Source organism: Scophthalmus maximus, chromosome 15 (assembly GCF_022379125.1).
Source record: "Scophthalmus maximus strain ysfricsl-2021 chromosome 15, ASM2237912v1, whole genome shotgun sequence".
Taxonomy (NCBI): domain Eukaryota; kingdom Metazoa; phylum Chordata; class Actinopteri; order Pleuronectiformes; family Scophthalmidae; genus Scophthalmus; species Scophthalmus maximus.
The window spans coordinates 15616236-15633191 of record NC_061529.1 but is presented as its reverse complement, the minus strand read 5'-3'; the positions used below and the strand labels follow the sequence as shown (position 1 = coordinate 15633191).

The 16956-nt window shown below is 44.6% G+C and overlaps 1 protein-coding gene across 5 annotated transcripts in view; it reads left to right on the top strand.

Annotated features, from left to right (window-relative positions):
- The window catches only part of fndc5a (fibronectin type III domain containing 5a), a 75907-nt gene extending 64104 nt beyond the window's left edge, over nucleotides 1-11803 (top strand). For 2 of the 5 annotated variants that reach the window (XM_047337654.1, XM_035610134.2), the window contains 5 exons: nucleotides 2323-2438; nucleotides 3035-3233; nucleotides 6923-7012; nucleotides 7143-7276; nucleotides 7711-11803. In XM_047337654.1, the coding sequence (XP_047193610.1) occupies nucleotides 2323-2438; nucleotides 3035-3233; nucleotides 6923-7012; nucleotides 7143-7276; nucleotides 7711-7770 (599 nt within the window). In that variant the 3' untranslated portion in view covers nucleotides 7771-11803. Of the gene's footprint in view, nucleotides 1-2322; nucleotides 2439-3034; nucleotides 3234-4468; nucleotides 7013-7142; nucleotides 7354-7710 lie in introns of those variants that run through there. The other 3 variants (XR_007032189.1, XM_047337655.1, XR_007032190.1) reach the window with 3 other exon arrangements.
- The last annotated feature ends 5153 nt before the right edge of the window (nucleotides 11804-16956 follow it).

The window sequence follows — 16956 nt, the reverse complement described above, 5'->3', positions numbered from 1 at the left end:
CATGTTTATATCCCCTGGCTTGTTTGTAAAAAGGTCAGCGTGATGATCTATGGGACCAAATGCTAAAAAATCTGTCTCTCAAAACCGTCCAGGAGTGCAGCAGTAAATCATAGAAAGTAAATCACCGGGGCTCCTAAATGCCCTTCTCGGGGCGAGACTTTGTGGACATTTTCAATTCCGAAGAACTTTTTCATCAAGCGTACAAACAAAGCAGTGGTTCGTGTCGGAGTCACAGAAAACGAATGTGTTCCCGGAGGGGCTTCGGGAGCTAAACGTTCGCTGACGCTGTCTTTGTTTCGAGAGCCGAAACATTAAGAGAAGGGAAAAGGGTGAGAGGAGGATGAGGAGTTTCATTTGACACTTCCTCGGTCCCGTCGACGGCCTTACCCTTCGGGCAAACCGGCGGCGGACGAAGGCAAAGCCCCCTCAAACATCAGGAGCCCGACCCTGATCAAGAGGAGCACCGGGTCTCCATCCTTCAGTCTTACCCTTTCTTTGAGCTGTGGCAACGCGACTGGCTCCTCTGGCTCACAACAGTTTCACCTACTGTCCATTGATTCAGCACTTTACAGCCGCCCATCACCCTGTGATTACCAGCCGAGTGATTTGTCCCCCCGTCACAGCACGAGAGAGACCTAACCTTATAGTAACTCACTGACTGCAGTCGGTCGGCCGGATTGGATTTTCATCCCATTAAAGTCGACTGATAGGCATCACTGAGAGTGACCACTTCTCGTTCCTGTTCGTCTCCCCTTCTCTCTCTCTCTCTCTCCCTCTCTCTCTCTCTCCCTCTCTCTCTCTCTCCCTCTCTCTCTCTCTCCCTCTCTCTCTCTCTCTCTCTCTCTCCCTCTCTCTCTCTCTCTCTCTCTCTCTCTCGCTCTGTGCCGAGCTTCACATTACAATCATCCGTCAATCCCAGAAGGCCACAGTGATTCATGACAACTGCCATCTGTTGTGATACAATACAGTCTTCTGATTGTTCAGCATGTTACAGGACACAGGCTCTGTGGTTCAACACACATACAATGTTTGTTATTGAGTGAAAGCAAACTGCGACAGTAGCAAGATGGAAGGAAGAAAAAAAACACTGGCGGGAAATGAGTGGCAGCATTTAAAAAAATTGTAACCACCAGCATCTTTTGTAACTAAGTAGACCAGAGTTTGTTTTGATAGGCACCGAGTATTATGTTTAAAAATATTCATACGCAAAAATATACAAAATGCATGAAATAATTATATAAATATGATTAAATGAAAATGGGGGGGGGGTCCTGAATTAGACATCAAGAAAAAAAAGCAAATGCTTCAAATACCTTAGTTTAAATATAGCAGGCTATATTCAAAACAACAGACTTTTATTGATTGATATTTCCTGGCTTCTTTTTTCTCAGAATATTTCCAGTTCAGATGTCTGACAGTTAATTTAGCCCATCAGGCATAAAGCGTGACGAAATGAAAACAAGGGGCAGACTTTTGAGCCACGACTGTGTAGATGTACATGAGATTATGATCAATGTCTGCATCTTTTTGTCTCAATATATAAATATATAAAACTGATGTAGAGGTGTGTGTGTGTGTGTGTGTGTCTGCGTGCATGCGTGCGCGTGTGTGTGTGTGTGGCCAAGTGTCATGCTTCATTTTCCAAACACCTCCAGTTTAATTACGGTCACAGGCTACACGTTTAAAGAATAATTATTCGGTGTCATTATATGATCAAGTGTGAGAATGTGTGTGTCCGTGTCCACCGCTATACTATGCTGAGCCGCTCGGCTAGACTCTTTAATCACTGTAATTACTGCTGCCCCAGTCTGCACGACACACACACACAAACACAATTGCTGTAGAGCTATTGTAGTCAATTGATTGACCAATCAACCAATATTTCCATCCACAGAGCCACGCTGCAGGCAGGGATGTAAATATGAACATTTTATGCTCACATACAATTATTAACAGTTCAAACCAGAGTTCAGACTTAAAACTTTCAGTCACGAGTGCTGCGATTAATTTTGTCTCACAGCCTTCATTGATCCTCCTTTATCTTACATCTGACTGTACCGTGTGCCGAAATGTTGGCTGCAACACCCTGAGGGGTTTTGTTTCTGTACTTTTTCATCGATTCCGCCTCCGCCCTACATAATGGATTCTACGGAACCATTTACACACACCACTGGTGTCGTGTCACGTCGGTGGCCGTTTCTGTGACTGGTGGAAATAAAATGGAACTGAACTCCTCATTTGCTTCATACTGGGAGGGATGGAACAAGCATTAGTTTCTCTCTTTCTCTGTGTGTGTGTGTGTGTGTGTGTGTGTGTTTGCAGATAGCTTGTCACCTCCTGTCAATGTGACCATCAAAGCGCTGAAAGCAAACTCCGCTGTGGTGACATGGGACATCCCCGAGGGAGACTCCGTCATTGGCTTTGCCATCACACAGCAGGTGAGCAACGCACACTGTATAATGTAGACAGACACAACACACACACACACACGCCAGATATATACATATATGTAAATACCAACTGGGTGGATTCACTTGCTTATGCCAGTAAAAGCTCCTCAAACACGCAACACATGCTGAGACTGCTGGCTCCAGCTTCACATTTAGTTTTACAGACATGAGAGTCATATAACTCTTCTCATTAAGCTGTTGGCAAGTTGGCAAACAGGGATATTTTCTTAAGTACTGAACAAGTGCTTTGGTGATGTGTTCATGTATGAGTCCGATTTTTACAGTGGCCTTGCTCTTAGTGTAGGAATCACTCTTGCGTGAAACTTCTTCGACCAGGTTTTCTTTGTTTCCTAAATGGAAACTTTCAAATATCAGTAAACCTGACATTAGGGTTTCCTGTTGGCCTCCTGAGCAGCCCAAGTGCCCATCCAGTTTGCTCAATAGTCAGTCTTGTGGTGCCCCTTAATTGTTTTCACCCCTTCCCACTTAGACCGTCAGTGTACACCACTGTCCGAGAACACATGACTAAAGATAAAGATGTCTTCCCGCTGCTCTCCATTCTCTCTCATGTCGCGCTCCAACAGAAGAAAGACGTGCGCATGCTGCGATTCATCCAGGAAGTCAACACCACCACGCGCTCCTGTGCACTATGGGACTTGGAGGAAGAGACGGACTACATTGTGCATGTCCAGTCCATCGGCATGTCTGGGACGAGTCCGCTGAGCGAGCCGCTGCGCTTCCGAACGCCGAAGGAGGCCGAGACTCAGGCCTCTAAGAGTAAAGGTAGAGTAGCACAAAGACAGAAGTACACGAATATGAACGCTTGCTCCGTCTTCCAACATAAAATGCCTTTTCAAGACACTGAGTGCAGAGGGGACTTGATTTTATCTAAGCCAATAAAAATCAATGGACAGACAAAGCATGAAATGAAATTTCACAACAGAGTGCTCCTGAAGCCGGCCCCACTGACCACAACTCGGGAATAATAACGGCTGGGGGGGCGGGGGTGGGGGGTATACTTCACTGTGTATTGACGTACCTCTGTGGGCCTCACCTCGCCTGAACTCAGCACAACTGTACTGCAAACCAGAATGAGGCGAGGCATTTGTCACACGCAGGGAGAATATAGTGAGGGGTGGTAAATCAATGTGCTTTTGGCTGAAGCCCTGCTCCAACTATTCTTCCGCTCATTTACACTTATCTCTCATGTAGGCTGCCACTATACTCCGACACGGAGCGTGGAGCCGCAGAAAGAGTCTGAGCTTCTGGTCCGGTGGTGAGTGGGCCGGGAGAGATATGTTGAAGATAAATAAAATCATTGCACAGCACTGAAGTCATGCACTCTGTACCGCCGAGGCCTAATTAGCACAAGAAGCGTGTTGTTTTTGCAAAGGGGAAGAATCTACAGAAATCAATAACTGCACAGGCTTTAGATGGAAAACTGTGTGCAAGTACGTTTCACGCACACGTCTCAGATATGATCCTCTCTCCCGGTGCGTTCAAGAGCCTTGAAGGCTCGACGGACAAATGTTAGACGGACTTGAATGAATAGTTTTATCACCTTGAGAATATCACAGAAAGGAGTCAGTCAAGCGTCTAGCTAAGAAGTGCTAGAGGATATAATGGATGTATTTGGTTTTATTTAGCGCTGCATTATCCAACATTGGTTTCAACACTAAAACTTTTTGTATTGAATGATGAAATTCACTCATCGCAGAGTAAATTAAGTCACATTGAGGAAAAGTGGCAGTGTAGGCAAAGGTTAGCTCATCTAATATGTTGCTATGAAAACATAGCTGAGATAAACATAAATACTGTAAACTGAAGTGTTCATATTTTTAGGGTTAACTTTAAATTGTATTATTGCCGGGAACGGTAAATGTATGGTTAGAAGACCGATGGACAAAATGAGCAAATAAGAGAAAAACACTTTGTCTCATACTGCACACGGGTTTGCACAGCGTGTGGGAGAGAGAGTCTCTCAGTACAGCAGTTATTCCTTTGTCTCGATATGACAGGTGGAGGTCCCGAGAAGAAAAAGGGAGGTTTTCGAGCATCTCCGCTCATCTGCTCGTCCTTTCTGTTCTGCCGTATCACGTTGGACTCAGAGCAAAGGATGAGTATGAATGCTGGATTGTACTGTAAAAACAAGAGATTAGGCTACTGTATGTCCTCATTCTTTTTGTCTGGGAATATATAGGGACATGAAATATTTTGTAATTTAAAGCTAAATGACAGATATCAATATTTCTACTCATATTAGAAAAACCAAAAATATATAAGAACATCTGAAACTTCTTGGGTTTAGTACCTCAATATATATATATTTTTAAAAATCCAGTCCTGTCAGCCTGTTTGTTTGACTGCAGCAATCTCACGGGTTGCCAGATGTGGTCAGTTACGGCACAACAGAAACATCCTATTGTTGTGCGTAAAGTTCCGTTTGGGTACAGGTGAAAGTGGCACTTCATTTAAAGACCTCATTAGAGACGGATTAATATACAAAAGGTCAGAGGCTGAAATATGATAACTTGTAGTCCCCAGAGTGGGTCAAGCTCCAACCTCTGTGCTCCAAGTTTTTTTTTTCCACTCATATTTTGTGATTTCAAAAAAGCCAAGAGCACGGTCAGTGAGCATCAGTGTTGCGGCCGACCGGCTCAGACCCGGTGAGGCCTTGGGCCGCCTTCGCTTTGATCAGTTAACACCGGGCAACAGAGGCCGATCGATCTGCAGCATTGCTCGTCGCTGAAAGCTGCTGGAGTGCGGGGGCTGCCGCCACGCTGGGCGAGCCAAATGTCACCCGCTGCCCCTAATCAAAAGCAAAGGAGTGTTCTCTCCACTGCGGCGAACGTTCGACCAAGCCTCCGACTTCCGCAGCACTCAGCAGCGCGAGAAAAAACTCACTCATGTGCGGTTGCTTTTGTTTTTTGATAGTAACTCGCAGGCAATGAGCAAACAAGAAAACCACACACACTGGTCCCTTTGATACCTCTACCGATGGTCACTGGACTCCAAACATAATGATGGAGTTTTACTAAGGTCGCTGTGAATTGATCCTAGCTGATCCTAGGGATCCCCATTGGCACGAAGCCTTGATTATTCTCTTCGTATGCATTTGGATGTATGAAGTCAATCTTTTTTTAAATGGTCCGCTCTTCTCTTAACCACCTGCTCCGGCCGAGGTCCTTTTTACAAAACCGGCGCCAACGCTCCCTGACATTTCTGTGCAGCGCCTGTCATTGACGGCGTTATGGCGCCAGGAGAAGACCAACTGAGTGCCAGTATCACTAATATATATATATATATATATATATATATATAAAATAAATGTTTATGTGGTGAGCCCCATCCGTGAGAGTTCTCCAGTCTGCCCTCTACAAACCTACAAATACTGGTGCAGCAGAAAAACAGCCCTTAAAAAGCTGGAATTCTCTTTTTTTTAAGAAATCCTCAGACGGATACAACATCAACTGTCTGACAACAGAAAATGGGCCCGACTGTGTGACAAAGAAAACCAAGCGAGGTTTGCAAATATTGAATGACAAGTGTGCTGGTGGCAGGAAGCCAGGGCGAAGGGCATAAAGACGGACCTTGTGGCCGCGTGGTCATGGGAAATATGAGTAGCAGGTGCAGTGACAAAAAGATTTGAGGATCTAATTAAAAACGACCATGAATTGGTTTATTGGCTTGAAGGTAAAACCGTGAACAGCAGTTAAAAGAGTATTAGGAAAGTTTGCCGAGACAATAAAGTGCACACAGCTTTGCTTTTGAGACTCCTTTGGGGACTTTACAGATTTAACTGGGGAGGGAATGGATTTCATGTGACTTTTTTTTAAATGATAGCCCCTTCCTAATGTAATAAGCATTTTCTTTGGACCCTCCCTTTGACCCCAATATGTCAAAATATAGTGGAGAATTGCTACAACAACAGTCCTTTAATTTTAATTAAATTTTTTATTTTAACTACAAACATCCTCCCAGTTCATTCTCTCTGAGGAAATGGTCAGTGCAACGTTGTGATATCATACACTTGGCTTGGTGTGCTCATTTTGTGATAAGGCAACCAGACAATTCTTATTACAAGAGACCTGTGCTGCATCAACGCACCGATGCTGACTGTGTTTGCCTCCGAGGTCAGTGTTCGGAGTTAGCTCCTTCGTCTTCCAAGCAGCGACTTGCCTCAAGGCAACGGGAAACACCGCACCGCCTCGATGGCAGAGTGTAGGGGGCTGCAGCGATGCAAAAACAAAAAGAGAAACGGTGTAAACTTCAGGTCTGATCTGGCGGACAGTGATGTCATATTTGCATCATCAAGAGATGAGGTGAATTTTATTCTCTGATGAAAAGAAAGCTTTACGGTTAAGGAAGTGTCAAGATAAATGTTGAATAATGTTTAAATTCTTTCTTCCGGTCAATCCTAATTCCATTTCCCGTGACAGATTGATGAACATGTTGCTTCTTGACTCCCTCAGACGAAGTGACGATGGAGGAAGTGGGCCAGAGCACCCAGCTGAGGGCAGGGGAGCTCATCATCATCGTGGTGGTGCTCATCATGTGGGCAGGTGAGGAGCCCGGATCAGACCGCGTCGCGGGCCCTGTGGCTCGCTGCGGCCTGCCAGAGGCAGCCGGACTCGCTTGCGTTTCGGAGCCGGCTGACCGTGAGTGACCGCTTCTGTGTCTCTCCCCCCTCAGGCGTGATCGCTCTCTTCTGTCGCCAGTACGACATCATCAAAGACAACGAGCCCAACAACAACAAGGACAAAGCCAAAAACTCCTCGGAGTGCAGCACTCCTGAACACCCAACGGGGGGCCTGTTGCGCAGTAAGGTATAACCCACCCCCCTCCTCCTCCTCCTCCTCCTCCTCTTCTCCCCGGGCGCCTCCCCCTCAGCAGCGCCGGGCAGGTGAATGGTCCCCGGCCACTTCTAGACGTTTTTCCCGCTGACGCTTCACGCGCATCCATAGTGTCATCTGAACACCGCACTGCTTTTTCAACGTGGCGATGTCATGACTATGCAGCATTCAGCAGCGAACACACTCACTCCCATTGCTCCTGATTGGCTCTCCTTGATCAGTGACCAGAGCCCCATACCATGCTCATCCACCGTGTTCAAACCAGAGCAGGGAACTAGAGTCCAACATCAGTAACGCATTCCCAGCACGGAGGCCATCCTCATGCTTAATGAAGAGAGTTTATTGCGTGATCCCTGCGAGTCCTCCAGCGCTTCTCTTACCTGTCGTCTCCCTCTTTCCTCCCACAGTTCCCCAGGAACAACAACAACAACAACAAGATGCCATCTGTGAACATCATCGAAGTGTGACTGCCAGGAACGTCTTCTCTTTGTCCGAAAAGACTTTGCGTGCTCACAAACAAGAAGGGGCCCCCATTTAAGCCCATTTGCTTGTCAGGTTAAGGCTGGGAGTCTGAGGCCCCCTCTGCGGCGCCTACTGTCCTTTTTGGGGGGGGGGGGGGTGTCAGATACGAACCTGGCCAGTGCTACTCTGAGAGCAGAGTCGCCAGTGGAGAGACTGTGGCGAGAGCCGAATGGCTGCACTGCGCTCAATGACTACTGTGCCGTGGGGCAGCAGAGATTAGGGCCAAATGGCTCCGGTGGCGGAGCAACTGCAGATAAACCAACCACAGGGACCAACGCTGATAAACGGAGACCCTTGCTTTCTTTCTCTCCCCCTCGGTCTCCTCTCGCTGTCTTTCAGTGCGTTATCAGCAGCCATTAACCCGGACCTTCCCCGTCTCTGGGCGGCACTGAGATGAATCCACTTTATTGAAGCCGTCCCCTGTACCTTCATCTCTTCATCTCCACCTAATTGTCTTCATCTTCATCCGTTTTTTTCTATTCCTACTTCTTAATCGTATAGGAAAATACTGTAGATGGTTCGACTGTGTCACTGTAGCTCTACGTCTTTGATTTTCAACAAGGTGCCGCCAGAGCACTCCGGTTGTTCTGGTAACTTTTCTTTTTGTACTTATTGTAGAACAGCCCCTCCCCCCCCCCCTCCCTCCCTTTTGCCGTGGGCAGAAAGTCTTTACCGTCCTACGGGAAATGTTTTCATTCTGGCGAGCTCGTTTTCCCACCTCAGGGAATCCAGACTCCACCTGGCCAATTTAGAACCATTTCTTAGATTAGCTGTGGAGGGATCACCCGGCTCACCACCAGAGCCGAGTCTCCCAATTCTGTCGGACGAGATAAATCTCATTAGCCGGTATTGAAAGGCATCTCCGATCTGAACACGTGTGGACAGTGGAGTCCATTACATTTTTTTGGTCGCACTTGCTCTTTGTCATTATCTCACGTCGTTCTTGCTTTGATTATACACTTCTGACATGTGACATTCCACGTCCGGGATGAGCCCTTGAGTATTTCCTCGTGTCTTCCTCTTTGTGGGGTGATGGATTTCAAAGCATTACTGGGTGGGGGAGGAAAAGGAGCTGCCATAACGGAGTGCATTCATCTAATTAAGGAACTTGAAAAGGGGGCTGGACTCAACGGATGTCTACAGAGGACTGAAGAGATCCCTTGTGTCAGCAATAACAGCCCTCAGCCGAGTGCAGGAGCCAGGACTCTTCGGTCCCCCTCCCTCCAAAACTTGACCTCCCAGCATGCACTGTTCCTGTTCAGAAGAAGAAACTGAGCGTAGAATACGAGGGAACGAATCCCGAGTCTGGTTGCAGATGATCCCTCCTCTGAACTTTCAAAGAAAAGTCTCACAGCGCTGTTGTAAAAACTTTGGTTTGTGATGGCAAGCATGAAGAAAAAAGAAGAAAAAAAACCTTTTATACAGGCCCAAATCCTAAGACTGCGTCGTGACATCCTGGACAGATGACACCAAGACAGAAAGGCTTCGATCGAGACTTGTTTTTCTCAATTCAAAGTCAGTATTTGTGTTGAACTCCATGTTGAAGGGATAAGGGATCAACTGTGGCCATTCGGTACTGTGATCGGTGAGGGAAGCTGTTAGGACAGTGTATTTGCGGGCTGATTTAACTCAGTAGTACTGCCTTAAAAACAATCTTATCTCATGATTTAACTAATAAGATGGAAGGTCTCATATCTCGCGTTTTGTGTGCTTTACCTTTTACGTAATATTTTTTAAGTGTGTGCAAAGTCAAAGGAAACATTGAGGACACTTGGACCGAGCCGAGATAAGTCTGAAAACGGAAAGGAGCGTCATTTGATGTGTACATACCTTTTATATTTCATTCTTGTCGCGTGGCGTCACTTGTGAGAGCCTTTTATCAAATATGAAAGAACTCCTGTGGAAGATGTATAGCCTTGAAATGTGAGAGGGCACTGCCACTGGTGAAAATGTAGGTGATTTTTTTTTTTATGTTGCACACAGCTATAAATGTCCTGTTATTAACACGCTCTTTCATGGCACCCTTCTACTGATCTGTGGTTTCTCTTACATTCGGTCATTGTGCTGCATTGTGCAACAGGAAGAGTGATTTAAAGTGTTTTAAATAATCATTCAAACAAAGCAGTTAAAAGCCACTCAGCCGCTGGACCTTTTCTATTTTACTGACGGGCCAGATGATAGACCCTCTCGTTAATTTTGGGACAAACGCACGAGTCATTAATCATAATCCTAATACGTGTGTTCACAAACGCAACAGATCACAACTGAACCCAAAGTGTAGTGGAGAGAGGAACGCCACAAAGGCAGTTAAGAGAGCGTTGAAGGTTATGGTCGGGTATAGTGGTAGAATAACTAATGCAGTGGAAGGCTTTTATCACTCCCTTCCTTCCTTCACCCCCCCCCCCCCCCCCCCCCCCCACCCCCACCCCCCCCCCCCCCCCCTCCTCTTCCACTCCTAATAAGAGAGGAGAAGCTCAAGATTGTGCTCCTCCGAAGAGCGCCTGATTCGTGTCATTTGTATTTTTAGCGTAAAGAGTGGAGAAAAAAAGGGGGGGGGGGGATGAGAGGGGTCCCCCAGGACAAACTCGAAGCAGCGATCTGCGGCATCACACCAGAGTGATCATCACTTCCCCCCAAAAACTTCCGCGGCTGGAGACGGAATCCATTTGCCCCCCAGGAACACGCCCAGGTACCGGGGCCTCTCCAATCAACAGGCATCCATCCCCACAGAAACGTACTGTATGACGATGACGATGATCATCTGCAGGTGGTGGTACACTCCTATGCTGCCACTGTAAATAACGTATTCCTGATTTGAACGTGGGGCCATTGTGAACATTCACTCGTGCGGCAGGTTGGTGTCCAACTTTGGACTAATTGGCATTTTGGGAAATACGATAATATTTCTGCAGAGAAAGTTCAGAAGATCGATACCACTGGTATGAATATGAAGCGACTGTACGACCAGAAGCTAGCTATCGTAGGTTTGGCATGAAGACTAGAACAAACACATTTTTGTGCTAAGCTATGCTAAGCAGCTGCTGTCTGGGGCCACGTCGCTCGTATGACTCATAATGACGCTCTCATCTCAACTCGCGACAAGACAAGAAACCTGATTCAGCACATTCCCCAAAATGTTGAGCGACTCTGTTAAGGGTTGCAGTATCTGCATATATAATCTATGTGTTGTGCGCTTCAGTTTGATGGAGCAGCATTTGATTTGCCATAGAAGTGGGTTGGACCATGACACACTTACTCACGGAGGTGTCACACGTCGGGTGGATCGGTGCGGGGCGGTCGCCGCACATTTCACAAGCACCTGGCGGCAGTTCGCTCACACAAGATGGTTTGAGGTAAAGTTGTGTATTGGTGGGAGGATTATTGATGCCTCATATAAATATTCACCATCCCTCAACTGCAGATGACAAAAATCTTGTTTTCTTTTTTAACCACACTCGACATATGGTGACGACTGTAAGAACTCGACATTCCACTCGTGTCAGGCCACAACAACACACTGAGGACTTTTCTTTCAGTGTCAAAGGCCCAAGGCGATTTTTTTCTCAAGCTACTATATGTGCCATACAATGCCTGGGAAACATGCTCGGTACAGTAGCTATGATGGACCATTCTGCGACGAGGTAGGCGGTGACAGAGACGGGATTTTTCAAAAAAACAAATTGCACAGTGTGTATTTTGCTTGAGACTAGACACACGCCTGGAAGTTTGGACAATTTTGTCAAGAGGGGTAACTGAACATTAGGAATGAGATCCACAGAGAAGCATGGTTTAGAAAAAATGAACTGCTTTATTAGTGCTATCATGTTTCTATTCATTGTACGTGCACAGCAGTCATTGCTTGATGAGGGCTAGCATGATTTAACTATTATGCACAAGGTCACAACTTCTATTATGAAGAATACGGTGTATGCTTACTTGTGTATGCTTCAATAAAAATGTGTAATATTTTCAAACAAAGTTCTGTGTTTTATCTCAATTGGGAACAATAACATTAAGGGGGATGGCAAAAACGAATTACGGGATTGTTTGAACCTTTTCTGCCCCCCCCCCAAAAAAAAGCCAGGGTATTTTCTTTTTCAGACAGAGAAAGACATTCACCAAACAACATAGTTTCAGGCAAATGCATTTACTGTTGAGTCAGCAAGTCTAGTGAGGAAACGCGACTGGACTTTTAATGTCTTAGAAATTCAATGAGACTTAAATAGCAAAGCGCAACTAATCACTTGGATCTTACTCGAGGGCCATTATGTTAGTCTATGCATCAATACAAGAGCAATCGTGTTGACTGTGAGGCTCTGGGATTTTGTAGCTGACAGATGACTTCCATGTCTCACAGACTTTTATTTTTGGTTGGGCACTGTTTTTAAAAGAGCCCCACACGCGCGTGAGGCACGTTAGATTGACAGTCACGAATCTAATGGGGCCAAGCGTTGCTGGAGTGGTGCGCCGTGGCTGCACACGTGCCTCGCAGCCGGCCCCTGCATGTGCCACGAGGCCTTCACTGACACCCATGCACCTGTGCTTCCTGGGTGGCTGGTCAGGGGACAGGCCGCCCCCCCTATCTGTAGAGACAGGGTTACTTAAGACAACCTGCATAATTCAAAGGATTTCTTTTTACCTCCTGGGTGTCTTTTCTGTCAGCCTGTACCTGGACGCACCGCTGTGATGCTGCGTAGTTGAGTAAAGACGACGGAGCATTATTAACAAAGGATGACAACTGCTGTGTTGTGGCTTCATGGAGTTCTGCATCGGCAGCTCTGTGCTGCTGCCACACAAACACAGCCCCGCTCGGACTCTGAGGTTTTAGTCATGTTGGTGTGTGGAAAGTGCCCCGCGATTGTTGCTGCAAACCATTTTCCCTGTGCGGGGACAAACAAGTCGATCTACATTCTGCCATTTAACCCCCGAGTTGGTAGAGTTTAAGATATTGACAATGATCTGAAATAATATGATCCACCATAAATATTTCTCCTGACACCCTCAAAAAAGGAAACAAGCACAAAGGCATTCTGTTTGTGGTGCTCACAACATTACTTCTTAGAAACTCTCCCACAACCATTGTTGAACAGGTCACTGAGAACCATTTTATTCTAAAGGTTTAATAAAACTGAGATGCAAACTAGTTATATGTGTAATCCAGATTATACAGTACCTTATTGATAACACATTCACCCATTACACATCACTGGGTGATCTGACCTTCATAATCAATCAGTACCAGCATACACCTCGTCAACATATGTGACACAACTGAATAACTTGAACATCGCATTATAAATTCAAAGTTGTATTCATCGCCAAGTCATAAAAAAGAGGTCATCCGAGTTCAAATGTGCAGAGACTGTTCCTGTAAATCTCAAGTGACTTGTGTTCAGGGCTGGATTTACATTTACATAATAAATGACCAAACTTTATCCTGTACTATACCTGAAATCAACAACTTACCTTCCAATGTATAGACTGTTTGAAGTAAAAGGAAGGACGACGTAACAAGAACACTTGACAGGTTTTTTTTTATTTTCTGATATTTAATTCATTTTAACATTTAAACAAATGTGCGTCTTCACGATCCAAGAAGAACAGATACACTTCTTCTGTAAATCATATCCAGAACGAACGCTAATGATGAAATACTTGACATACTGGACATACAGGAATTGTTTAAAATCGAATAAAAAAGAGCTTGTTGTGTATCATAACTTCCATAACGTCAAAATCCATTAAAACATGCATAGATTTGTCCAAATGAGTCAAACAGTTGAGTTTCCAGGTTAAGTGAAATATGCCCCACAAGTCCTCAAGGTAATGGACTCCTCTCGAAGATTTTGGGGACATTGGCGAAGCGCTCGTACGTTTTACCGTTTCTTTCCTGCCATTCATCGAGGGACATTCTTGGCGTCAGATTTATCGAGTGTCTTTGGTAGGTCCTGTAAGTAAAACAGAATCCTGAGTTTAACATCGCTTTAAACACGTCTTTCTTCAGACCGTGAGAAATAGAGATGTTCTGATAACAATACCAGTTTCAGAAATGCCTCCAATACTGCAAAAAATGCTGGAGCGGGAATCGGCCAGTACGCAAATCTATGTACCGTTCACTACCACATATTTAAAGTAGTTTCACCCAGAAAACGTCAATTTTCTTTTCCCAGAAATCACTGCTTCGCCGCTCCAAAACGTCAGTTGCGCTTTACTGTTTACAGAGCATCAACGAAAAAGGGATTTCTGTTAGTGTAGCGTTAGCCAGAGCTAATGACGATGTCATCAATTTGGCAATATTTCACGCTGGAAAGTCCCACCAGTAAAACGGTGATGTTTAATACTGTTGACCGCGTGAAAAATACAGGCTGAAGGTATTTTATTTTTCTAAACTTTGGCTGCACATTAACGATTTACAAAAAGGAATTGTTATAATGTTTTTCTATTTCTAGACGTATTTAGTGTTGAAGTTGTTGCAATGTTTTATTTTATTACTGTATTGTTTAAAAGGTCTTTTTATAAGGTGAGGCTGCACATTAACATCTATTTAAAGGAGGTAATTATTGTTTATTCCTAGATTGATTTGTTTGTATTTCAGTAATGACTGTCAAACTAGATTCATTCTCTGTATATATCTGTTTTTGCAACGGGTTTAAATATGTTATATAATTAGCTATTTAAAAAAATTTTAATGCACTGGTATCTGATCAGTACTGAGTATCGGAATCGGTATTGGGGAGAGAAAAATCTTCTTGGAACCTCTCTAGTTTGACAACCACTCGTCTTTACATCAATAAACAACCCCAGTGAGAATAAAGTACAGTACCTGCGTCTGAGGTTGGAGGGCTGCTGCCACTTACGATGGTCACGTCTCTCTTCCGCGACGAGGTTCATGAGGTCGCAGGAGGAGGAGATTTAAAAAACAGATTGAAGAAATGAACATTTGTATTTACAGTGATTTACAGTTCTACAAGTGAGTGGAGGGGAAAAGTGGGATGCCCTGAAAAACTTACAAGAACGTGACACGACAAAATGAAATGCCATTCATGATCATGCATTATTGGAGCATCAAAGTGCTATATGACAGTGTAAAGAAGCGTGATTCTGAGTCCTGTTACAGCTCAGGTTCATACCCTGTTCTGCTCCGTGGTGCCTGTTCATTTCTCTGGTGGTGAAGAGCACATAACGCTGTTTCCTAAACTCCCAGTCGCTGTCAAATATCGCCAGCCTGAAAAAGGATCATAATCTCTATGTGAGCAGTAGAAACAATACAAGAGATCTCATGCTTCAGACAGCAGTGCATGAGTACAGTGAAAGGAAAAACATTCTTAATGAATGACACAGGCAACAGTATGAGCCTCCTTGTTTCCCATAACATTTTGAGGGGGGGTGACATCCCCACACACTTTTACAAAAAAGGAGAAAGTAGCTTCTTTTAAAAATGCATAAAAAAAAACAATAAGTCTGTGGTGCTACAAATTAGATAATGGCGGGCCACCACAGTCTAGTCAATGTATGGGAAACACTGATGGGACTTTTATGACAACCACTAAAACTTTGTGTTTAACATGGTCATACAGCTCCCCCTAGAGGTGAAGATATTATAGTACCTTTTTCTTTCGTCACTGTGGACATATTTGTCACTGTGGGAACCTTTCAGCTCTGGCGCAGGAGGTACTGCTGTTTTACTGCTACTGGTGCTGGTGCTGGTACTGGTGCTGGTGCTGGTGCTGGTACTGGTGCTGGTGCTGGTGGTGCTGTGCTGGCTAGGAACCACCACAACTGATTGCATCTTGAAAAAGCAGAGGTCGTGTGTTTGAACACTACACACTGTACAGAATGACATCAGTAAAAAACAGGCTACAATAATAACACATTGGTGCACCAAACCAAATGAACAAAAAACCTTTTTCTGAAGTTAGAAGCGTTCGCTGAATCCGACGTGGCACGTTCGTACAAAGGATAAGAATATGGAAATGTTCTTGCGTGAGGCCCAGTATGTGTATTGTGTAACTCAGGTTTAAAAAGTGGGGGTTGTCTTATATATATCGCGACTGGACATTACATGTTTATTCATTTCAAAAAATTATTATTTATTTTTTTAATGGAGCAAGCACCGGTGCAATTATTCTTTTAACAAAGTGTTACAATGTGGGTTATTGGATAGTGGGTGTTTTTCAGTGTTTCATTAGCCCAACATGGCCTGCTGTAGTTTCTGAAGGCTTTTGTACGTAGAAACCTTTCAGACGTAACCCGAATGATATGACATTGCACTATAATGGTCCAATATGGTGACAAAATACATATTGTCACAATACACAACTCCCAAACACTCCCCCTCAAAGCCTTCACATTACCTCAGCCCTTTGGGCTAACCCTGAACAAACATAACCACATCATCAGATAGCTGATGAGGCAGTGCAGCTGAGGCACCTTACCTGTACTTGAGGTAAGGCGGTTACTTCCTCTTCACCAAGTGAGTCCTCCTGACTGTAGTTCATAAACTCCATTGCACCTATCTTCTATCTGGACCTGGTCAATGTGGTCTAGAGGTGAAAAATAACAATGAAATCAACTTTCATAAATATAATAAACGTTTCACAAATCTGAAACTATGTTTTTAAAGAGTCTTTGGCCTCTCTGGGACAATCCAGTCGAGATTTGACAAATCTAGGGTCCGAGGATGTTCTGGTCATAGGATTATCTTTTCAAAGATGGTTATTAAAAATCAAGCGGTTATTTGATTTTCGTTTTTAAAATATGGAAATTGATATACAAGGCGTTTTTCTTTTTCATGTTCAAGCAGCGATGAGCGAATTTTTTTTTTAATGGTTTGATTTTCATTTGCTATTCTGAATAACAAAAAAAAACAAGGAAACAAACTTTACTTACAATGCTGAGAGACCTTTCCCCTTTATGGACCTGGAGCCTGTAAACGGAGCTGGATTTGCGGTTTTTCGGTTATCGAGGCAACTTCGGGTTTAACTCTGGGGGTTTTCCGTCCCACGAAGATGGTTCTCTTCTCACCGGGGAAAATCACCATGGTAACCTGCTCCGTCGAGAGATCAAAGCCAGATAACAGTCCAACGACTTTAACCAATCAGAACACCGAAAAACCAAGGCCATCATTCTAC